This window comes from Hyaloscypha bicolor (assembly GCF_002865645.1).
Source record: "Hyaloscypha bicolor E unplaced genomic scaffold K444scaffold_15, whole genome shotgun sequence".
Classification (NCBI taxonomy): domain Eukaryota; kingdom Fungi; phylum Ascomycota; class Leotiomycetes; order Helotiales; family Hyaloscyphaceae; genus Hyaloscypha; species Hyaloscypha bicolor.
The window spans coordinates 173,844-197,071 of NW_020194517.1; the positions used below are offsets into that span (position 1 = coordinate 173,844).

General features: G+C 49.2%; 9 protein-coding genes across 9 annotated transcripts; 5 read left to right on the forward strand and 4 right to left on the reverse strand.

Moving 5' to 3' along the window:
* Positions 1-1,192: 1,192 nt before the first annotated feature.
* K444DRAFT_580248 (uncharacterized protein) lies at positions 1,193-4,736 on the forward strand. Its single transcript, XM_024877697.1, has 6 exons — positions 1,193-1,753; positions 1,805-1,818; positions 1,873-1,927; positions 1,988-2,226; positions 2,284-3,242; positions 3,296-4,736. The coding sequence occupies exons 1-6, from the start codon at positions 1,617-1,619 to the stop codon at positions 4,637-4,639; spliced, it is 2,748 nt and encodes a 915-aa protein (XP_024742680.1). The 5' UTR covers positions 1,193-1,616; the 3' UTR covers positions 4,640-4,736.
* A 245-nt stretch (positions 4,737-4,981) lies between these two features.
* K444DRAFT_552067 (NAD(P)-binding protein) lies at positions 4,982-6,120 on the reverse strand. Its single transcript, XM_024876571.1, has 4 exons — positions 5,543-6,120; positions 5,375-5,479; positions 5,243-5,323; positions 4,982-5,186 (listed from the first exon to the last, which is right to left on the reverse strand). The coding sequence occupies exons 1-4, from the start codon at positions 6,050-6,052 to the stop codon at positions 5,100-5,102; spliced, it is 783 nt and encodes a 260-aa protein (XP_024742681.1). The 5' UTR covers positions 6,053-6,120; the 3' UTR covers positions 4,982-5,099.
* Positions 6,121-9,991: 3,871 nt separating this feature from the next.
* Positions 9,992-12,759, reverse strand: K444DRAFT_552070 (Rgp1-domain-containing protein). The gene is made up of 2 exons (XM_024876572.1): positions 12,061-12,759; positions 9,992-12,008 (listed from the first exon to the last, which is right to left on the reverse strand). Exons 1-2 carry the CDS (start codon positions 12,593-12,595, stop codon positions 10,057-10,059), a joined length of 2,487 nt encoding a protein of 828 aa, XP_024742682.1. The 5' UTR covers positions 12,596-12,759; the 3' UTR covers positions 9,992-10,056.
* A 112-nt stretch (positions 12,760-12,871) lies between these two features.
* K444DRAFT_552073 (Mob1/phocein) lies at positions 12,872-14,432 on the forward strand. Its single transcript, XM_024876573.1, has 6 exons — positions 12,872-12,996; positions 13,050-13,115; positions 13,318-13,481; positions 13,531-13,624; positions 13,676-13,809; positions 13,858-14,432. Exons 2-6 carry the CDS (start codon positions 13,093-13,095, stop codon positions 14,097-14,099), a joined length of 657 nt encoding a protein of 218 aa, XP_024742683.1. The 5' UTR covers positions 12,872-12,996; positions 13,050-13,092; the 3' UTR covers positions 14,100-14,432.
* A 195-nt stretch (positions 14,433-14,627) lies between these two features.
* Positions 14,628-15,549, forward strand: K444DRAFT_517753 (OSCP-domain-containing protein; the record flags this gene model as incomplete). The annotated part of the gene is made up of 4 exons (XM_024873803.1): positions 14,628-14,801; positions 14,910-15,227; positions 15,287-15,379; positions 15,436-15,549. The coding sequence occupies 4 exons, from the start codon at positions 14,628-14,630 to the stop codon at positions 15,547-15,549; spliced, it is 699 nt and encodes a 232-aa protein (XP_024742684.1).
* Positions 15,550-15,891: 342 nt separating this feature from the next.
* Positions 15,892-19,235, reverse strand: K444DRAFT_517775 (uncharacterized protein; the record flags this gene model as incomplete). Its single annotated transcript, XM_024873806.1, has 6 exons — positions 15,892-16,261; positions 16,315-18,641; positions 18,694-18,793; positions 18,846-18,963; positions 19,020-19,058; positions 19,112-19,235. The coding sequence occupies 6 exons, from the start codon at positions 19,233-19,235 to the stop codon at positions 15,892-15,894; spliced, it is 3,078 nt and encodes a 1,025-aa protein (XP_024742685.1).
* Positions 19,236-19,593: 358 nt separating this feature from the next.
* Positions 19,594-20,535, forward strand: K444DRAFT_152347 (uncharacterized protein). The gene is made up of 2 exons (XM_024870611.1): positions 19,594-20,061; positions 20,115-20,535. The coding sequence occupies exons 1-2, from the start codon at positions 19,777-19,779 to the stop codon at positions 20,334-20,336; spliced, it is 507 nt and encodes a 168-aa protein (XP_024742686.1). The 5' UTR covers positions 19,594-19,776; the 3' UTR covers positions 20,337-20,535.
* K444DRAFT_517640 (uncharacterized protein) lies at positions 20,505-21,426 on the forward strand (the record flags this gene model as incomplete). The annotated part of the gene is made up of 2 exons (XM_024873792.1): positions 20,505-20,690; positions 20,743-21,426. 2 exons carry the CDS (start codon positions 20,505-20,507, stop codon positions 21,424-21,426), a joined length of 870 nt encoding a protein of 289 aa, XP_024742687.1.
* A 313-nt stretch (positions 21,427-21,739) lies between these two features.
* K444DRAFT_639841 (aldolase) lies at positions 21,740-22,780 on the reverse strand (the record flags this gene model as incomplete). The annotated part of the gene is made up of 1 exon (XM_024884423.1): positions 21,740-22,780. The coding sequence occupies one exon, from the start codon at positions 22,778-22,780 to the stop codon at positions 21,740-21,742; it is 1,041 nt and encodes a 346-aa protein (XP_024742688.1).
* Positions 22,781-23,228: the final 448 nt, after the last annotated feature.

Sequence of the window (23,228 nt, forward strand, 5' to 3'; positions counted from 1 at the left end):
CCTTCCCCTCCCCCCCTCGATGCAGATCAGGGCCATTCCAAACTGGAATTCAGAACTAACCACATCCGAGAGAATCTGGGTGGGGTAGCAGAGTGTGATATCGCGTTTCAACCACAAACGACTCAAACACAGGTTCAGGCGAATTATTTTGCGGGGTGACACGGCTCCAAATCCAGGAGCAACCCCGATTAGACATGCTATTAATAGGAAAGTTGGAGCATTACCCAAAATCAGAAGAGAGGCAGAAACCATTCAGGATAGCGCTGGAAGGGAAGACGTTACTTGCTGGCACTCTCAGATAAATTCGACTCGCTCCTTGCTGTCTTCACTCACGCCCATCCACTGGGCTTCATCATATCTTCCCCAATGGCCTCGATTCTCTCGTAACCCGTAAGTCTGCTGAGACACTATAAAATAAAATTAATTCTATGCATCGGGAGTGCCTGATGTGGCCGGAGCTACGTGCACCATCCTGCATGCAAGTCTTCGCCCAGGATGAGGATTGCGTCACCAGGAACAGACATGTATCTGTGGGGTTCAAATTGGCGAATCTATTTCGATTCTCCAACGTTTAAGGTTACTCTTCAGACGGTAGATTGTCTGCTCACTAATCGACCTGGCCGTACGCGGCTGATCTTCTTTCGATGAAGCATTTGGGACTGGTGGTTGAGATACCGTAGCAGGATTGCGAACAGCCTTGGCAGCCAGGGTTTCACAGATTGGCAACGATGAAGGACGCGCGTTGACTCGTCCAATTTTGGAAATGTGAAGTTGATGATGAGGCTGCTGAAGAAGCTCCCGCCCCAGATACCTCGGCTCGAGCCGAGACTCTGTTCCGTGCCCTATCCCCTCCTACAGAGTACGAGAGACTCGGGTTGAGCGAGACACTATGCCGTGCCCCTATTCCCCTCCTCCGGCGCTTCCGTCCCGTTGTAAGGGTATCTGCTGTCTTGAACAGTGACCGCAGGTTCAAGCCGCACACCACAGTTGAGCTTGGAACGAGCAACAAACCGTTTCTTTCCCAGCGCTTTCTCCCTCCCTCTGTCTCTCCTCTGTTCGCCAACCAATCGATGATGCCGAATGGCGAGTATCTCCGCCGTTTTGCCTGCAACTGCCGCGTACAGTACTACTGACGGCTGCCGGCTCGCGGCTGTTGTTCTAACTTCTCACGCTGATGCTGATGCTTGTGCAGGGCGGCCGGCGACTCTGCAAGGAATCGAGGGAAGTGAGTTCTTCCGATCCCGGACAGCCACGCCAACACCCACGCCGATGCCCACGCCGACGCTCACGCCCTCGCCTCACTCTCATGCTCACGGTCTCGTGTGAGGCAACCCCTGCTGCAAGAGCTGTCAGTGGTCTCCGTGCCATGGGTCCCTTGCCCCTGCAACGAGGAGAACAAGGAGAACTCCGATCCGCAAGCCTTTCAACCCACTACCCACACGCGTCTTGCACCCTCATCTTTAAATCAACGTGGGACTTGACCGGCACTCCAAGTGCACCAGCAATTGCCATCCCATATTGTGCGGCTCTCCCATCAGTGTGTCCAGCACCCGAGCCCATAAGCCCCCGCGAGACCTGATGGATCTCTAAACTGTCCCCGCTTGCCGCGTTACAAAATGGCAGCTCCCACGCCCACAGAGAAGGAGGAAACCCAATCCCCATACCCAGTCGCAGAACCCGAGCCTGGAAAGAGTAATCCTTTTGCTTGCAATGTTTGCAAACGGAACTACAGTCGAGTCGATCACTTAGCCAGGTACGCTGCTGCCAAGGATTCCTCCGTAGCGCTTTACGTTGACTGCTCTAGGCATTACCGATCTCGTCCGTTTCACAACTTGCTCTTTTTTACAATCTCACTGACTATTTTAATGACAGATACACGTGAGAAACCATTCATTTGCCAGACTTGCAGCAAGGCTTTCGCTCGAGCGTAAGTCTTCATACTTTTGGTCATAGCAAGTACTTATTAATAGCTCACAAACTCAACCAGAGATCTCCTGAAACGACACTCTGCAAGTCACAGTGACAAAAGGGATGCAAAAAGACCTCAGAACTCCTCGCCACAGTTAGCAAGAGTTGCCCAGGCTTGCGTAGCATGTGCAAGTTCAAAGCTCAAATGCGGCAATGAGAGACCCTGCCACCGGTGTCAAGTGAAGGGAACAGAGTGCATCTTCCCATCAATGGCGGAAAAGCCTAGAGGTTTCTTACAAAAGTCAAGCACTATGAAGAGTAAGTATTCGAATTGGTAGCAGGAACTTCTTTGAACTAATTCGGGGTTCAAAATAGCAGAGCAAATTGTTGACATTGACACTCTTGAGGGGGCAGCGACTTTGTCTTCAATGGATGGCCACCGCCGAATCATCCAATTTCAAGATGTTCCTTATCAGAGCATACTACAACCCACTCCTTCGGGGAGCGAATTCTCACAGGACTCGAAAGGTAAAGCCATAGAGTCGAATCCCGTGGATTCCATGAACCATGCAATGTTAGACATTGATGATTCGTCTCTCGCGGATTTTCTTAGCAATGTCATGATGCCTACTTCGCCCAACTCCTTGGCAGCGGCTGCCCCTCACTCTCTGGACCTCATACATCAGAGCTACTACACTGGACGGGACGTTTTCAACTTTGGAATGGACTCAAGTCTGGATTTCAATGAGATCGATTTCGGATGGATCACCTCAAACGCAAGGCAGCCGGTATGGAACTACGGCGCTGCCCCTGAACCCGAACGAGCACTCCCTTTGCGTGAAGCTCGGGCGCCGGATGTGAGTAGTGGCATAAGCGCTGGAGCGGAAGCCTTTCAAAAGTCGATCTGGCGATGGCAACCTGCCCAACAAGACCATGCTCATGCCGAGCAAGTCAATCTTTCATTGCCGTGCAAAGACATGCAAACCCTAGAACCCCGGCATGGCCCTGACGTACTTGATCAAACCTTGGAACAAACTTCTCGAGACAAAATCTTAGCGATGCTCCTGAGCGGCTGCAAACCATCGAATATATCACGTGTCGTTGCATCATTTCCGTCTGCAGAACTATTGGACTCGCTCATGCACTCCTTCTTCCGATCCGAAGTCCATAGGACCGATTCCTGGATCCACTTGCCTACTTTTAGTGTTCAGAGTCAAAGACCCGAACTTAATGGCATTGTTGTGGCAGCAGGCGCAGTTCTCTCAGGTGTTCCCGCATTAAGGAAATTGGGCTTTGCCATACAGGAAGCTGTACGGTCGGCGATCCCAAAAATTGTAAGTACCTATTACCTCTTCCCAAGCTTGCGATTAACAAGTCTTGCCTTTAGTGCGAAATGGACAATAGCACTACCAGGGAGTTGCAAATTAACCAAGCCTTCGCTTTGGAATTGAATATTGGACTGTGGAGTGGCAATAAGCGGAAGCTGGAAATCACTGAAAGCAACTCGCAACCTTTGGTAACCATGCTCAGACGTGCAGGCCACTACCGACGGAAAGCACCCACGGAACCTCCTTTACTTGAGGACGGGCCAGAGGATCTCGAAAGAAAGTGGCGAGATTGGGTTGAGGCTGAGTCCTTTAAGAGGCTGGCCTTCCATACGTTAATTCACGACGCACAGGCATCAATCTGCCTACTAACTCGCCCTCTGGTATCTTACGCCGAGATGTCACTAGAACTACCCTATTCTTTAGCACTTTGGCGTGCCAAGACTGCAGTGGAATGGCGGGACGTATACTTGAGGAAACTGCCAAACATTTCAAATAGGCTTCCATCCCTTATGCATTGCATCCACGACATTGAGCCCGTGAGCATGGTCCAGGATTGCATTGACCTACAGTTCTCTATCCTGGTTATCCTTCACGGGATATGGAGTCTTGTTTCCGAATATCGTCAACTAGAATTTGTTCTAAAGATCCAACCACCACAAGTGGGACAGGGGAGCGGAAACTCGATCACCAAAACCTGGCACTGGGAGCTTTGTCAAATACTAAATCGCTTTAGCATGACGGTTTCTGGATTTGACAGTGGCATACCCCAAGAAGCTCGCATTCTCCACGAGCTATTCATGATGAATCTCCATGTCAGTTTCGAGGAATTGCAGCTCTTCGCAGGCAAGGAAGGATCGGAAGAGGCACACCGAGTCTACCCGCTTCTCCAGAAATGGTTTGACAGTGGGCTATCTCGAAAGGCCATCTTCTACGCTGGACAGATTCTGCGGGCTGCAGATTTGTTCCCGTCAAGCCAATTGCGAGATTTCTATGCTGTGGCTCTCTACCACTCGGCTCTGTGCTTCTGGGTCTATGGAATATGCTCGATGGGTTCTAGTCCCTCGGATCAGATGCAGGACCATCATATGGGCGGCGAGATCGAGGAACCGGTCTGGCTTGACGGGGAAGAGACAGCTAATACTAGACGTTTTTTTGCTACGTCCCGTGGGATTCCGATGATCAGGGCATCGTCGAGACTTGGTGAGGAAAGTGGTGCGTGTCGAGTTGATGATCCGAAGGCGGTCATGGAGACTATCACTTATATTATGGGTAGGAATTGCAGTTCTGGGAGTAGCGTGTTGCCTCCTTTGGTTGAGAATTTGGGCCAACTTATGACAGATCTGGGAAATGCGGCGTGGATTGTTAGTAATCAATCATCCAGGGGGGTGCTAGGTTCTGATTGATACCCAACGATATTGTTGAATTAAACCATACAAAGTGGTCGGATATTTCGATTATTGTCCGCGATAGGTGTGGTACACTCAAGATTCGAGATTCCGGAATGTTCTCCTATATCTTGAAATATTCAACTTCCCCCACCCACCTTCCAAATGTGCCGCAAGCTGTGGTATATTTGATTTTCTAAATCATTCTTACTCGAGCATTCTCAAATACCAAGGAGGTGAATGTACGCAAATCCGGTGGAAGCCAATGTGGGCATGGTTGCTGGTGAGCTGCACTTGTCTACGATTGTAGAAGTTGAAGATTTTTCAAGATCAACTGTCTTGAGAGCATATTGAGAAACTCTGCGTGAGTGAATGCCATCTTCTATCGTGAATAATCTCGAAGCAAATTCATAAGGAAATTTTCTCATTCATTCAAGCTCCAAAAGAATAAAGTTTATAAGCTAGCCGTATGGCAATATTATATTGACAAACCTGCATCAAGTACCGAGTTTGTCCCAGTCGTTGAGGAGCTGTTGGCAAGACAAAGAATCTGCTGGGCCACATCCTGAAAGGATAAATCTTAGCTCCTGTTACGGGAAGATTAATGGAACATAGACCTACCTCAACAGTAGCAATCCTTTTCAAGGGGCTCCTTGCTGTCACACTGTCGATTTTTGATTGCGGGAACTGCTTGCCCCAATCCTGTTATGGGAGTTAATAAATAGAACATGATCTCGAGGCAACGATCCTTACAGTCATGAGAACTCCCGGTGACACGGAATTGACACGAATCGGGCCAGAGATCAGAGCGAGTGATTTGACGAGGTGGATTTGCGCAGCTTTTGTCACAGAGTACGCCTGGTCAAAGTCAACTCACACAATTCGAAAGCAGCAATGAAAGAGGCAGGGGGCTCCTCGTACCACGGAACTTCCGCTCGGTTTGACGCCGGCCAAAGACGCAACTGTAATAAAAGAGCCACCCGACTTCTCCAAGTGCTTCCTCGCTGCATGAAACAGGAACAGATGACTTTTGACATTCATATTGAAACATCGATCCCAATCGCTCTCGTCAACATTCTCGTCCAAATTAGAGAAGTTTCTTATCCTCGTCCAGCCATGATTCGAGACGACGAGGTCAAGTCGTCCCATGGCAGCAACGCTCTCATCAACTAGTCGGATGAGCTCTGATTTTTGAGAGACATCCGCTTTGATGGTAATGAAACGTGGGAGTTGGGCTTTCTCTTCCGTAGACTTCTTGGAGTCGAGTTGCTCTAACTCTTTGACAAGACTGTCTGCCCTTTCTGGACTGGAGAAATAGTTGACGACAACACGGACGCCACTGGATGCCAGAGCTTTAGCCGTTGCCGCTCCAAGTCCAGCTGAGGAAGCTGTGACGAGAGCTACGGAGTGGTGAGATAAGCAAGGAGACATATTGAGGAATCCAGAAGGGGCAGTGGATGCTGAACAAGAGACGAAATTAGGTGGCTTTTAATTGATTTATCGCCGTGAAGACTGGATGAGAAGGAGAACATGATCACTGTGCATTCCCGAAGAGCCGTTGTGGAGCCGAAAGTGGGGGCGGGGTATGGGTAGCTGCTGCCCCTATTCTTCCCAAGTAACAAAAAGGAAGTGAATTTTCAGGGGCGGCCATCGTTTTCTCCACGACTCAATATCCCGCCGCAAGTCTATGCGTTGTTTTCCTGGATACGAGAATGTATCAACAAAGCCTTGAATAATCTCCCCATTTGACTTGTCCATGAAAAGCAAACAACTTTTATATTGAGACCAAATGTCAGGGAGCAGTAACACCCGCATGAAAATGTAGTTGAAAGAAATCGCTAAGGTGAGTCCTTCATTTTCATCCGACACCCTCCGTTTTCATAATATGTTTCCCGTTCTTATCTCATGTTTCCAGTTCTCGTCTCAAACCTCATCGTTTGACTCGTCTCTCTGGTTCTGCTTTATAACACCTAACCTCCTTAGCGTGCCAATGAAAATTGTCCTATTAATGACACTTCTTTGACTATTAATCCATCCGTTGAGCTTCTATTCCCTAGTGCGGCAGGGAAAGGTATGTTGCTGAGGTCCTTCCAAACCTCCACCTTGGATCCCTCTCTAGTAAAGTGCGGGCTGATGTGATCAGCCCGCTCTTTCCAAACTCTTCAGTATACCTCGACAGAATCCACACCACCACTTCGTCTTCCTCAGAGACTCGCTACTCCAACAGTCTGGAAAGATTTTGAAATCCAACTCACGCCACTCTCTAAGATGTTCCTGCAAACGGTAGCTTTCTCAGCCTGGTATCACTCAATTCTAATAGCCGGCTTGTTAAATCACGAGAATGAGTTGTGCAATTGGGCAAGATGGTCGACATTTAAGGTCGAAACGCAGAGCTGAACGGGACATGGATCCGAGGAGAGCGTGTCTGAGACGTGAAGGAGATACGTATGGATGATGGGAGACTTGTGGATTTTTTCTTCGTGTTGAATCCGGTCTAAATTTCTCCTGGAACTCTTCTCTTTATACCCGCAGGTACAAAAGTGGAGGTTGCTAAGTATGTTGACCCGATAGATCTCCGTCTCCTCGCCCGTTGGAGGCCACAGCGATGATGCACTGGAGGGGGTCCCCTTACTGGAGGAGTAGATGGACGATCGAAGTGTTCGGATCGACAAAGCCTGTCTTGACAATGGCAATATTGGATCATTGTCAGTTCTTTGAGTGGACAAAGAGTTGTTCCTCGATGTGGAGATCAAGGATGGCGATCTGAGAAATGGCTGGTTGGATGAGGGTTGTTGCAGCGAAGGTAGATATGCGAAAGATGGATGGAGGGCTAAGATGTGTTCCTGAGTTTTTCTGGTGGCTAGGGTGCTGATCCTCGACGCTGAAGACCGCCTTTGCAGAGACCTTCCGCCATGCCTTTGGGCGATTAATTTAGATTTGGAGGTAATACCTCGGTATTTAGATGCATGGAGGCGATACACACTTTCATCTAGGAACTTTCATCACTTGCTACAGCATCATCGGGGATTTTCGATAGATTAAGGAACTGCTTACAATACGGTATTCGAGGACCCTCATGCGTCTTCAGATATGAAGTAATCTGCTTCATGTCATCTACACTCACCGAGCGTGATAAATGGTTGACCTCTCTCATAAGTACTTTCCGACCACGTTGAACTCTTGGTCTCGTGCTTTGATTACGAGAAACTGAATTGAGCCAATCGTCCTTTTCACCACCTTGAGTATCAGTCAATTCAACCGGCGATTGGGGAATGTCCTCTTCAGCTCCAAGGATGCGGCTTCCATCAGACAACGAGTCAAATTGCTCCTCACCTGTCTCTTTGGTGATCTTGATGACGTCGGATTGTATGGCTGTTTGATGTTTTCCAATGTCATGGGATGAAGACAAAATCTTGGGTCGTCCACGAGGAGTTTCACTTCGTAGAGGTCCACCTGGAAGGTAGGTGGTGATCAATTGCTGGGGTACCCATCGTGTGAGATCAAACTTTCAATTTTCTAAGCTAATTTTAAGATTCGGTAGATAGCGTATTGGGGTTTCAACCCCGATTTTTTTGGTAGGCCACCGACCGAGTTCGAAGCATCAAGGTCATTTGGAGAGCGTTGAATACTAGTTGCCCTATTCAGAACAAAAAAGGGGTGAGGCGGGCCAGTCCATCATCTTCAAAGGATTTATAACTCAAGTATGAAGTTGACGGAGAAATAGGGGTTGTTGGCAGAGCATTGAAGAAGAAGAGTTTTCCGTGCCAGGATCTTCCTGTTTTCCTCGGTGTCAGGAAGACAATGGCATATCGCGTGAGACACTGCACCGGCTGTAGATCTGTTCCTGGGGCAAAATAACAGTGGGTCATGAGAATAGTTGGTGCAGATGCTAGGACAAGGCTCTTTTCGATAGCCATACTGGCATGTGCGGTGACAACCCGTGAATATGGAGACTCCATTTGATGCCCCATGGCGAGGGGTCGACTACATCACAAATTGGTAATCTGGGGTAATCAGGGACCGTAAGTGACACGGGGCCATGGACGATACTCTATAGATGGTAGCAGAGCCATGATCCCGTAAGTGAAATTTCCCATCCGAAGTCATGCACTGAAGACTAAATGGAAGGAAATGCGGCACAAGGAGTCCCAAAAAATAAATTGACAGGAGATTAGATGAACCTATACGGAGTGTATCAGTCGGCCGACAGCAATCTCGACTGTCTCATCTGAGACTAAACTTGCTTCAATATTTTGGTTGGTGAATTTGCAAGGCTTGCCGATGGCGTTAATATGCCCGATTCGCTGGCTGTTTCTTGCAAGCAAAAGGTCCGCATGAAGGTAATCAGCGAAATCCTTCAAGTATATAACCTGTCCACTGTCGTCTGTAGATCACTAAATAAAAGTTGTGGCCGAGTTACTACGTGGGGTGGAAGGTGATGCTATTGTTGGCGAGGTTTGGCCTTGCAGTAAGGTAGCAATCGTCTCAAATGAAGGGAACTTGGCGGGTGGATTCAGGGGCTCGCTAGTGAAGCGACCGAGCCGACTTGGCACCGTACCCCTGAAGTATTTTGTCCCAATTGAAAGGCACGAAACAATGAATCTTATCACCTACCGCTCAGAAGAGCTCCCGGGCGCCTCGGGAATGAACCATCGCCCCCGGTCTTTCAAATAGAGACTCGTACCCACTGTGCAGCGCCACGAACACGTCTGGCATCCCGAATCGCTAGACTCTCTGACTTGACTAATTTTCGTCTTAGAATTGAGATCTCATCTCCAACCATATGAAAATCAGTCTTTCTTTGCAATAATGTAAAGCCTCACCTGTGCATACGCAACCGCACAACAATAATCAGATGATATTCTGACTTATTTCAATCCCCTGAATACCGGCTTGGCGCCGAAGGATTATTCGTCTCCCTCGGCCCGATGCAGCACCCGAAACCCGCGTCGCTTTCGAAAAGATCGATTTTACCCTGGCGACGAGTTTCTCCACTGCATCAATATCAGTGTCTGTGGCATTGGCAAAAGGCGAGGAAAATTATTCACTCAATGTCGAACATAAGTTGATATTGACTTTTCCTCAAGATCTCGGACGAAAGACGACTTGAGACAAAAGTAGAGGCAGAGTATTCACACTCGAAGCCAAGGACAATCTGAATGGCCCAAAAAGACTTCAAACATTGAGTCGATGTGCAACAATCGATAAATAGATTCATTTCACAGCTCAACTAGAAGGCCATCGATGTACCTAAAACTTTTGGGACATTGCGTGTTAACATCCAATCCGGCTGGAGCTGAGCCAACTTGGCCCTGCCTGCCTACTCAAGAAGAAAGAATCACGGGTTGCGGTCCGGTCATAGAAATGAATGCACTTAGATTTTATGTCTGACTTCTATATATCACCAGCGCCAAGATGCCTACCACGAGATCTATCTATACAACAAGGCCTTGCGAAGCCCCTTCGCCTCGATCGGAATTCCCTCCTAGAGCACCATAGACCCTGAGAGGGACAGATACCTCGAAACTTTCGCAGTCCAGGGCTTCTGCTGATGCGAGAACCACACCTCGATCGTCCCTTGAGACTTCTTCTAAAAGGTCTGCATACCCTAAGGCTGACTCACTTTCTCCAAGCAGACGTGGAGTAACAAATTCTATCCGCACGCGCCAATCTAGACTGACGCCGCTTGTTATAAACTCCGGAGTGGCTGAGACTGGTATCGTGGGGGAGAAAACAACTCGTCTTGCGAAAAGAGTTGATTCTGAAAGGGAGACATGGACCTTACGCGTGACCCGAAGAATGCTGGCCTCAGATCGCAGCGCAATTGTGTGGTCCACCTTCTCCGATGTTTCAAGGGCTGCGTGTATTGCATAGCAGGGAATTTCAGCGTCTGTGAAGTCGATGGCTGCAGTGACGGTCTCGCCCAGCCTATACGCTGGTCTGGCAAGCATGACCACAGCTACTCTCTTCCCACTGCGAGCGATTTCAAATCTATTTGCGCTTTGCTGAGCTTCTGTTGTGACGTTGCTCCTCAGAATTGCCATATCGATGGCTTCTTTTGCTGTTACGGGCTCTTCGATCGATGAATGCCGCCGAAGTGACCTCGGGGCATCCGTGGGAGAAAGTAACCCCAGACTAGAATTTTGTCGTGGTTTTGTAAGTAATTCATCAACGTATGACAGAAAGTCCTCCAATGTCGATTCATTTGACTTAGGAGTAGTCTTAACCTCCAGCTCTTTAGATGCTCCCAGATTCTCGATGCTTTCCACGGCTTTCACACGAGCCTGATCGCGAAGGATGACGTACGGAGCCATCAGATCATGTCCAAGAAGCTCACCATGAGTGTTGACGCTCCCTAAAACTCGGAAGGGTACTTCCACCGACTTCACTTGCTGCTCTTTAGCACCTCCCGGTCTCTGTGTCCCAATCACTAACTTGTATGAGATTTTGATGGCCTTGCCACGATGAGTTGGAGGCAAACCCCGCGGCAACTTGAAGGAGTATCTGTAGATCCTGCTTTCCCCGGGAGCAAGCCGAAGATCGACAAACAAGATGGATTGCGGGGTTGACAGAAGCGGGATCGACCTCGAGCCAGCAATTCCTCGCATCTCTTTTATGCTGCTGAGCTCGCCGCCGCCGAGGAAACCACCAAGGGAGTCTCCAAGATTCCCCCATCCAAAACCCCGCAGGAGTCCACTATCTCGTTTACTCGTTTCCACTCCGATCACTCCACCACCTTGGCCTCCAACAGCACCCTTCCGCTTCACCTCCTCGAATGGTGCTTGGCTGATTAACGAGCCATCTAGAGTGAAAGATCCATGTATTTGTGCGTATCCCATCATCAAGGTCTCCGGTTGTCGGTGATTCATTGGAGCAAAATTCGAACCTCGTCTCGAGTGGCCCGCATATGAAGGCATTCGACCAGATGCCTGGGGTAAATACTCCGAGGCTAGGGTCTCCGTGGAGTTGTTGCTAAGTGAGTAAAACTCTCCACTGCTTCTAGGTGTTCCTACTACACTGGACGGTGAAAGTACTCTTGCCGCGGGAGCAGAAGGGTGTTCCGTTATGGCAGGAATTGGTTCCTTCGACCGTGGTGAAAGTAACCGAACGTTATCTTCGACATTGTGCGATCCTCCTGCACCATTGAATTGATCCACAGGTCTTGCATCTGCAGGAGGAGAAACCGCTGGGAATTTGAAGTGCTGTGGAAGGGCTGATGTTGATCCTTTCCGTCTCGTGAAAGGGCCTCCTGAGATATCTGGGGTCGACGCGGCGGTCCCGGCTTTACGCCTCGGGTGCTGCTCTGGTGCAGTTGAATCAGCATCTTGAGGAGAGAACGAGGAAACCAACGGCGAAGGCTGAGTAGTAGATCGCTGATTTATCGGCGCTGCAAAAGTCTATTAGCAGCAGCTCTGCCACCAAAGTAGGGTCTCATCTACCAGACGTAGGTCCTCCATTGACGCCATATCTTCGAGGAACTATCTGCAGACTTGCAGAACGGCCGTGTCCCCTAGATAGTCGACGGGGTCTCTCTGGCAAGCTTCCATGGCTCTTCTGATCGTCGAACCCTCCTTCACTGGCTCCGATAGATATAATGGATACGGATCGTTTATGCGTGCCACCATCTTTGGACGCTTTCGGGGGCTCTCCGTTCCAAGATCCCGGCGCAGACTGCACTGGCGCAGTGCCCACTGGCGCAGATAACGAAAGGGCTGTTCGATGGCCCCTATTCGGCGGGGAAGGTCGAGGACTCAGGGTAGAGTTCATCTTGATTTGTGCAGTTGGGGCCTTCCTCTGCCTTTCCCCCCCCGATGCGAACCCATTGGCTGCTGATGGATGTAGCGATGCCTTCGATGGTGCAGGAACAGTGGCAACATTCTTAAACGTGATCTGGCACTCGACTTCCTCGCCGGCAAAGACCGTCTGCTCTGTCCATTGCACGAAGACTCTTATATTGGTCAATGGTGTCGACATGTCGGTGATATGGCGACTGAAGCTCCTTCTGCTCGAAGGAGAGATGTGCTGCTGGTCATGGATGCAGCATCAATAAAGCCAGATAGCGTCTGTCTGCCGGCATAATGAACTCTGTCGTCGTGAGCTCCAGGTGCGTTATTCGGTTCCTGTACTTTCAAAACTCCTGGCCCAAGTGAGATCCAGTCGGGTGGGGCCTTAGGCTCCTGGATTTACTCGTCAAGGTTAAAGTTCGCTAGCCAACGGCAGGTGCGAAAGTAAACAAGCGCTCGCCTTCAAGCATCGCCACGACTTCAACTCTTGCTTGATCTTCGACCCGTCCACACCCAAACTCTGAACGAAGCCAACTCTTTCCCTGTGTTGAAGGCAATCGAAGTCTTGCAAGCCCAATTGGGGTCCTAGTCGTACGCGAATCCCCCTGAGGATTATTATTGCCCTGCTAACGCGTGGAATGTAGAAAAGCCTAAACAAATTGCTTGTTTTCTATTTCCAAAGCCACGATGACTTCCTTCATCACAACTGTGTTAGTCTTTAAATTTTTCCCCAATGGCTTTTACTATTCTGCACTTCTTGAGTCCTCGTGCTCCCAAAGCCCTGCCTCCCGTTTGCACCCTCGCTCAATCCGTTTCGTCCGTGACGGTTTCGGTGAGGGCCGAAAAGGGTCCTTTTATTCAGGTCCCTGAAGCAACATATGTATCACCTTACTCACAGAAGTCTATGGATAGTAACCAGCGGACGAAGAATCAGTTCAGACCGCGAAACGCCACGAAGGGCACCACGAGCTACCAACTGCGACAATATGCCGAGGCTACACTGGGCGGGGGTAGTCTGCGAAAGATTGTAAAGCTTCCAGAGGGCGAAGACGAGAATGAATGGCTGGCGGTCAATAGTAAGAAGTTTGATTGTCGTGGGGAATGCACAAGCTTACCTCGATTCAGTGGTGGACTTCTACAATCATATCAACCTTCTTTACGGATCGATCACCGAATTCTGCTCCCCACAATCATGTCCCGAGATGAAGGCCACAGACGAGTATGCAAAACTCTCTTTGTGCACGCAAACTTGATCTAATTTTCCCCACAGATTCGAGTACCTTTGGCAGGATTCAGAAAACTACAAAAGACCTACCAAAATGCCCGCACCGACATACATCGAACATTTGATGGGATGGGTCCAAAACAATATTGACAATGAGGCTGTGTTCCCCAGCAGAATTGGTGCGTGGAAAGGAGGCTCGAACTAAGAATTTCTTCTAACATTCTCAGGTGTTCCCTTCCCCAAGTCGTTTCCCAGCATGATTCGACAAGTGTTCAAGCGCATGTATCGTGTATACGCCCATATTTATTGCCATCACTACCCGGTCATTCGAGAACTTGGCCTCGAGGCTCACCTTAATACCAGCTTTAAGCACTACGTTCTGTTCATCGATGAGCACAACCTTGCTAGTGGAAAGGACTTCTGGGGACCATTGGGAGACCTTGTCGACAGTATGCTCAGAAGTGACTGATTATTGAATTGATGAAGGGACGAGGCAGATATGAGCATGATCACAGCGTTGGCGTCACAATCGGATGCTTTTGGGAATGGGTCTTTCACGGGATGTGCTGCTACAAGGCGGCCGGAGAATGGTTATGACGTTAAAGTGCACCTATATTGAAGCCAAGCTTCAGCAGCTGAACATGAATTCTTTAAGAAATTCCTTTCTGTCCCAGCGTTTCCTAGTGAAGCATTACAGTAACATCTGCAAGGCGAAGTGTGGACAGGTCATGGTGATTTCTCAGATTGGAAGCCATAATACTTTGCGAAAACATGACTACATGGGCCAATGAAGGAGGGCGAGGGGAATAAAAAAAGGCTTGCGTTTAAATCTCAATCGGTACATTGGTGTTTAAGTCTACTTTGCATCCGTCTTGCAAGGATGCAAAATCACGTGATCATGACACAGCTTGATTTTCCTCCATTGCCGAGCAACCTCAACTTCGGACGTCCACGAAGCTCTCATCTCCCCTCCGCAACCCCAATTGATCATCTCATCATGCTTTCGAGTCGAGCAGTCCTCCGCGCTACCCGAGCGGCAGCTCCTCAACGGATTGCCGTCCCAAGAGCAATCGCAAGAACGCAAACCCGATCCTACGCAACGCCTGCGGCTGCCGATTCGAAACCGCCTAAGGCTCTCTACGGCCTTGATGGCACTTATGCTACTGCTCTGGTACGTTATTTGCGCATTAAATGTTGTCAATTGCGATGAATGATGTCGATTCTGTGTCGGTGGGGGGTGAGGATGAATCAGGCAAAAGGCTAACAAAACCCGCAACAGTACACAGCAGCAGTGAAGTCCTCTACCCTCGACAACACCGCCAGAGCCATTGAAGCATTAAACCAAGTATACCACAAAGATGCCAAACTTGCAAAGATTATGGAGGCCCCAACCTTGTCTGCAGCAGACAAGGCCGCGATCGTTTCCGAGCTCCATAAGCACACCGGAGGTGCGGATAAAGGCGATACCGTGAAGAACTTCCTCGAAACATTGGCTTTCTACAACCGGTTGGGTCTGTTGAAAGGAGTCTGTGAGAAGTTTGGCGAGCTGATGAGCGCGGCGAAGGGGGAGGTTGAGTTGACTGTGACGAGTGCTTCGGTGGGTTGACAGACGAGAGCCAAGGCCTTTGTTGCGGTATTTGCTGACTTTCGGTACAGCAATTGGATAGCAAGACATTGTCCCGACTCGAGACTGCCGTCTCAAAGTCTCAATATGTTGGACAAGGAAAGAAACTCAAGGTCACGAATAAGGTATGTTTTTCCCCCAAAAGGGCATTCAATGGTCCAATCGACTCACCGAATTTCAGGTCAACTCCGATATCCTCGGTGGACTGATTGTTGAGATCGGTGACCGGACAATTGATCTCAGTGTTTCATCACGAATTGCCAAGATGAACAAACTCCTCACTGATACCTTGTAAAAAATCCCACATCGGGAAATTCCTTTGTTTGGTCGGGGGGGGAGGTGAAGGCTGGTGGTTGTTGAGACGGAAGCCACAGCATATTTGTACATGATCAAGTTAGAGCTTTCCAACCAAGAAATTTGAATTGATATGCAGGAGTAAATGGTAATGCCCCAGGGGAATGCTTGAGACGCTAAACATGGTTCACTGATTGACGACGGATCTACTGTTCTAGCTCTATATAGTGTTGCGTGCTCTCTTCAGCCCTTTCTTTCCTCCTGCAATTCAACGCCGGAAGTTGAACAGAGCACAGCCGGAACAACGAATGCTTAGAAGTCATTTACTATTATACTTTATCATTCACTGACCATCAAGCTGAGCCTCAAACTCGTCACCTGTCTCAAAGTCGGCAGACGAGTTACTGCGAACTCTTTCGAGCTGCTCCGAGACATAGTTCGCTGTATGAAGATCCGCTTCTTGGCGCTCTCGCTCCCTCTCCGCGTTTTCGGTCCCAACCGAAGGTCCGACTGATATTGGAGCATCCCCATTCACAGAGGCATCAAAGTCACTTCGCGCACCGATGGAGCGGGCTGTTGAAGAGCGACGCATAGTCTGATGTGGAGACTTGTCGGCCCTCCCTTGGGCAACATGACGGGTGAAAGTATCATCGAAGTAGTGTGCCATTCCTGTGGATGGTGTCTTCGGCGTCTGGGGTAGACGGCAGCTCAATCTTCACCCATATTAGCTTCTAACATATCAAATAAAGGAAAAGGGCTGGCTTACCCAGTGTCATGGATCATTCTTGCGATCAATCCTGTCCATCCACACTGATGCGTAGCACCAAGTCCTCGACCACTATCACCATCAAAGAATTCATAGAACCATAAATTATCCTTCCAATAAGGGTCGAAATCCAATAACTCATTTCCATCATTGATTGCTCTTCGTCCATCATCTCCGCGTGCCATGAGATGTTGCAAGCGATGCTGGATTTCCTCGGAGACACGGCCGAGATGCATCATCTCTCCTGAGCCAGTGGGACACTCAACTTCGAAAGTAGGACCATAAAACATATAGAATCGCTGCAAAGATTCGACAAGCAGAAAATTGACGCAGATCCAGATCGGACCTCTCCAGTTACTGTTGCCTCCAAACAGACCACTGTCAGAATCTCCGGGAACGTAGCTAACCTTGAACTCCTGCCCATTCACATCCATCGAATAAGGGTGTTTCTCGTGGAATTTTGACAGTGATCGGATGCCATGGTCGCTGAAGAATTCATCTTCGTCCAACATCCGTTTCAGGATCTTCTCGAGGCGATCCTTGCTCACCAAGGACAACAAAATTCTATTGTCCTTGCCCCTCTTTCTGATGCTAGCCATGTTGCGTTCAGCCACATCGTGCCTATTTGCAATAAACCAGTCAACGCGCTTCTTGAAAGATGGCAGCTTGTTGATGAGTTCGGGTTCCAAGGTGAGAGTTGCATATAATGGGATGAGGCCAACAAGCGACCTGATCGGCAGTTGCTGCGTCCATGGTCCACCCCAAGAGATTGCATCATAGTAGAAGCCATCTTCCTCGTTCCACAGGGACTTCTCTTCTTTGGAACCAGATTTGTAGGTCATGGCGTCACTGATAAGGATGAAGTGCTCAAAGAACTTCGAGGCGATATCTTCGTAAATTCGACGGTGTTTTGCCAACTCCAAAGCTATATTCAGCATGCAGAGGCAGTAGAAAGCCATCCATCCGGTACTGTCAGCTTGCTCCAGGACACCTCCTGTTGGTAAAGGCTCAGACCGATTGAATAGACCAATGTTGTCAAGGCCCAGGAACCCTCCCTCGAACACATTCTTTCCATCGAAGTCTTTACGATTGACCCACCAAGTAAAGTTGAGCAACAGCTTTTGGAAGACCCGCTCGAGGAAGTCGAGATCTTGGCGTCCGTAAAGCTTTCTCTCGATCTTGAAGGTCCGGAATGTGGCCCATGCATGAACAGGAGGGTTGACATCTCCAAAATTCCACTCGTAAGCAGGTAGTTGCCCATTCGGATGCATGTACCATTCCCTAGTGAAGAGATCAAGTTGTTTCTTGGCGAAGTCCGGATCAATCATGGCCAAGGGTATGCAATGAAACGCCGAGTCCCACGCTGCGAAGAAAGGATACTCCCACGAATCAGGCATAGAAAGAATATCATCAAGATGCATATGCTTCCAATTCGTGTTTCTGATGGCTTTGCGCTCTGGTGGAGGCGGAGGTTGACTTGGATCTCCATTTGCCCACTGGTCCCATATGAAATGATAGTACTGTTTTGTCCACATCATTCCTGCGAAGGCTTGACGCTGAATATTGCGAAGATCCTCAGACATTGGAAGAGGGCTGATGCGATAGTAGAAGTCGTCGGCTTCCTCTCTCCTCTTGTCGATTATGTCGTCGAAAAGCTCTTCATCCATATAGTCTTCGTATTTTTTGGACAATCGGAATCTTACTACAGCACATTCGCCTGGAGCTACTCCACCGCCTTCATTGAAGGCAAACCAAGCAGCAGATTTAGTGCCGGCTCGTTTCGGGTTGATGGCGTTCTTCTCCTTGTCTACAATGTACCGGTGAAATGCATCCTTGACGTATGGCTGTTCATTCTTTCCCTTGTACAGCTTTTCGTAATTCGTATCATTTTCCGTGAAGATAAGCTCTGGTAGCACATCTTGCCCACTTGGTCCAACTCCGGGTGAGGGGGAGAGTTGGAAATAGCGTTCTCCCAACTTGTGATGCTTGCTTGCCGCAACTGTCTCACTCACTTGGTGGATGCCGGGCTTCTTGTCCGGAGTCTCATGTCCCCAAGCCCACGTATTCCTAAACCACACATGCGGTATAATGTGTAATGGGGCAGGTTCCGGTCCTCTGTTCCATGCAGTTACTCGGAAGAGCAACTCTTCATCGGTTTCCTTGGCTACCTCAATGTTTATGTCCCAGTACCTATCGTCGTCAAATATGCCAGTGTCAACAATTTGGTATTCTCGATCCTGTTTTCCGCGTCTCGCGTTCTCCTTGATGAGATCCTCGTATGGGAATTTTCGTTGGGGATATTTATACAAAAGTTTCATATAGGAATGCTAGTTCAGTGAGTAGCTGAAGTTCGGTACGTGCGGGTGATCATCAACGAACTGTTGGGGTATTATCTAGATGAAAATGCGCCTCCTTAATACTCTCGCCGTGATTGCCTTGTGGGTTCGATAAACCGAAAAGCCGTTCTTTGAGGAAGTTGCTGCCCAATGTTTAGCAAGCTATCATGGGATTAAAAGCTTCAAATCACTGACTCTTCTTCGTTCCAGAAAGCAAATGCGATATTCTGAAAACCGTGTGTATCCGAAACTCCTGCAATGCCATCTTCTCCCCACCTAAAAGCTCGGGATCGCGCATGTTCGTGGGGGAAATCTGGAGGATCGTTAGTGGCCATTATAATGGATGTTAACGCATTTTAGACAACTTACGACTCCATGCATCACCATCAGGACTGTAGTCCTCACGCACTTGAGGTTTCAGTCAGTAATTCAATCCTTTGGAAAGGATCAAGGGAAATTACCAGTGGCCCATTGTCTCTCAGCAACGTAGGGACCCCATTTCTTCCAGTATGCCTCCCGTTCTCTATCCTCCTTCAAGCGCTTCTCTTCCTCGGTGAGATACTCATGGTGATCTATTTTGACCATGATGGCGACTTGTCTCTGTCAATTGATGCAGAGTTTTTCGTTGGGAACGTCCTCGTTGAAGCTGGAGAATCAACGACAGCCAGCAGCAGAGGGTCCCAGAGACCGCTTTGTGTTGGGCTGAGCTTCAATCAACTCGAGAAGCTCGCAGTAAGAAAATTTTTAACCGGTTATTGAGACACCGCGTTTGGAGAACGAGTCAACGGTGGGAGCTCTGGTGATGGTCGGTGAACTAGGGCAGGGACAGAAAATGTTCAGAAGCCGATGGCGCTGGAGCATCGGCGATAGCTACCTTAAGTTGTTCCCGAATCTCGATGCTTTGCGTGAGTGGGACCGGAAGGACGGCGAACCTTGGACGAACCGCAGCAATTCTTGATATCTGGCCTTGCGGGACGTAACCTTGCTGCTCTGATGCGGCTCGAGAGCTTGATGTTGCGCATTTGCCAGCGGGCTGGGCTCTGATGTCATGTCGATTTTGGCTTTGGCGAGATTCACGGGCCAGGGGTAGGGGAAGGGTTGGGGAAGGGGAAGGCGAGGGACGGCAATGCTCGCGGGATTCCTCGCTTCATTCTCCTCTAAAGAATCTAAAGAATCAACTCCACAGCTTTTCTCTGTCGACATCAGATACATCACCAGCGTTTACACGCGGTGGGCTGATAGCTCTGTCACCTTTCCACACCCAGTGAAGATCTTCCTCACCCAGGCTTCCTCCCGCCCGATTGTTGGTACTCTGCTGGCCCCCATTGGCTATTTCCTACCAGTTCGACCGTTGCTGGCTTCGGCACAGCAAAAGCAGGTCAGGTCATCATCCAGGCACAAGCCAAAAGCCGTTGGTTTCTCCATTACCCCTCATCGCACGTGTTGCTCAGGGCGGGGTTCTAGGGGTCTCAAACTCAAAGTGAAACCCTCAGCTGCGCTGTTCTCGCAGACTCGCAGACCCTCGCTCACCATCTCCGACCACCAGCCGGAAGACTGGTTCCTGGCAAAATTATTCTTCCACCCCAAACGGTCGGTTATGTCTTGGCATTTCCCGGGGATGACTTACAGGCGGTAAGTCGCTTTGGCGCTTTGATAGGTCGTGCGAGAAGGAAGAGTGCTTCCTAGAAGCACTTGGTTACCACCTCGGCGGACTCGCGCCGCCGGCGAAATAGAGTACTTGTATCCTCTTGGTGAAAAAGGGTGCATATAGCAGTAAGGGCACAACTGGCCTTCTCCTCTCCTCTTCTCTCCTCCTCTCTCCCTTTTTCTGTACTACCTATTCGCATTTTCGTCATGTCTACTTCCACAAAATATGAGCCGAACGAGCAGGAGAATTCAAGGCTTCGGATTGGAAGCCGTGATAAAAACGTTGGATGGTTCACTTCAGATCTCGAGACCCTCACTCCTGCCCAGCGAGGCCTCTTCGAGAATTACAGCCGCATCCATCCAGATCGCGTCATCCCACACATCCTTGAAGTTGTAAGAGCATCCTTTTCCGTTGCTATAACCTATTTTAACCCCAAATTGATAGCGAGAGAAAGCCTGGGAATTTCATCCCTTACCTTGCATTGGGCAACTACGATTTATCGACTTTGCTCTTTCGCAGTCTCCTCTGTACCCAGAAATCTTATCACGTATCAAATCGGGGGCGAATTTGTTAGACCTAGGGTGCTGCTTCGCTCAAGACTTACGAAAGCTTGCCTATGATGGAGCTCCCGATTCTTCACTTTATGGCGCCGAGTTGGAAAGCCAATACCTTGAGCTTGGTTACGAGTTATTCTTGGACAGAGATACCTTTCGGGCAAAGCTCATCGTGGCAGATATCTTCGATGAACAAGGACCACTTCAAGAAATAGACGGAAAGATGGATATTGTCCACATTGGGCTATTCCTTCATTTATTTGACTTGGACGGGCAGCGAGAGATATGTGAACGGATTGTGAGATTGCTTAAGAATGAGAAAGGAGTACTAGTGCTTGGGACACAAGTCGGGAGCACTAAACCCAAGGATGTACCGTTTGGCGCGGCCAAGAACGTATTTAGGCACGACGAGACGACCTTTGAGAAGTTGTGGAAGGAGGTTGGGGAGAAGACAGGGAGTGCGTGGAAGGTTAAAGCATGGATGGATGGAGGGCTAGGTGCTGGGTCGAAAAAGCGTCCATGGGACGACGAAGATACCCGGCGATTGATCTTCGAGGTGGAAAGGACAAAATGATAGCATGCGCAGGAGAGCTTGGCTATAGAAGTTAGACTGATTTCCTCTGGCGGAGCACTGTGTTCATACCCCTTCTTGTAGTTTCATGAATTCATGACTTTCTTCCTCATTCACGGATATTTATCGCCGCATTCCACCCCTGATTCAGACGACATCACATTTTCAAAAAGGGATTGTTGCGTGGAGTCCGAAGAAGTAGTTCGGGGTGGTCTCCTATTGCCGCATAAATATACCACTCTAGACTGTCTGCTTACGGTTACCAATGGTATTAATCCAAACTCCCTGATCCGTGGCTTTGAAGCCTCTCAGTAATCTAAACACTCTTTTCCACAGCTTCTAAGTCATCCATAGCTTCTTTCCAATTATCCCATTCCTTGTCCCCGCCCGGAATCCCTCCAGTGAGCGGCAACCTCGTCCCTTCTCTATCTCCCATTCCCAATACTCGACTTACTGCCTCCTTGATTCCCACTGTGCCAAACTTGACCACAAGTTCCTCAACCACGCTAAGTTTATATTGTAACAGTCTCCTCTCCTTAACCTCCTCCTCGGTGGGTGCATTCTTAACAGAAAGATTATACAAATGCACTACAGATTTTGGGAAGAAGCCCGCAGTTCCATCAATAGCTCCGGCACATCCCAAAGCAAGAACTGGCAAAAGTTGCTGTCCCAATCCTGTAAAGGTATGGAATTTCGTATTATCAATATTGGGATTCGCTCCAATCTGAGCATGATACGAGACATCTCCATGGGACAGCTTGCAGCCAACGATATTCGGGTGTTTTGAGAGTATGGCGTAGGTAGACGGAACAACTTTGACGTTGTTCGAAACTCCAGGGTAATGGTAACTAAAACATTGTAAGCGAACCACCAGATTAAATTGAAAAGGGGGGAGAACTCGCATCATGACAGGAATCGGACTCTGGTCCGCAACAGCAGTAAACCATTGAATGATTCCTTGCTGGGTGCTCGCACCCGCAAAGTATCCCGGGACAAGACAAAGGCCCCACTGACACCCCGCTTCCTTCGCACTTTTCAGCTGCTCCACCACCACCTCGATATTCTGGGCCGCTGTCCCGGCAATGAGGGGATACTCCTTGAAGCCTCCCCCATCGAACGCCTTTCTTACGGCACTGAGAACTTCGAATCTTTCTTTATCACTCAAATGGACCGCTTCTCCCGTGCTGCCAAGTAGGACCAAGCCTGTAATCCCCGATTTGGCGAGGTGGAGTGAGTGTCTGGCTTGTGTCTCCAGATCCAGTGGTGCGGCAACGGCATTATAATTCTGAGCTGTACGTGAGACGAAGAAGGTCGGGACAGGCACGTAGACGCCTGCGGGAGGAGGACTGGCAATCATCGTTTCGTTCTCGTGCTCGCCGTTACGCTTGAGTTGGACTTGTGTTACCCGGAAGATGGGGGTTTGGGAATGACAAGAGAGCACAAGGTGCCACTGGGCGGTATATAAAGTTCCAACATTTTAGTTTCTCGAGGCCCAGCCAACGGAAGGTGCAATCGTGGTGGTACACAGTAGCCATTTTTTTTCGGGGCAATGTCCAGCGAACTGAGCGAGGCCCCAACGTGTGGATTAGTAACGGGCCCGAGGGGTGAGGGGTAAGCACGAAATGAAGTAAGTGGACCGTGGGATAAGGAAGGACTTGATTATTGGCGGCGATATTGTGTATCGCGTTGGCTGAGAAAGATTAGGTGATGGATGGCGTACGAGTTCTTTGGAGGTGTTTAAAATCCTTGATGATACTAGTCAGGTGCATGGTTTTCAAATGCACCGATTGGAGCAAGGTGACGGG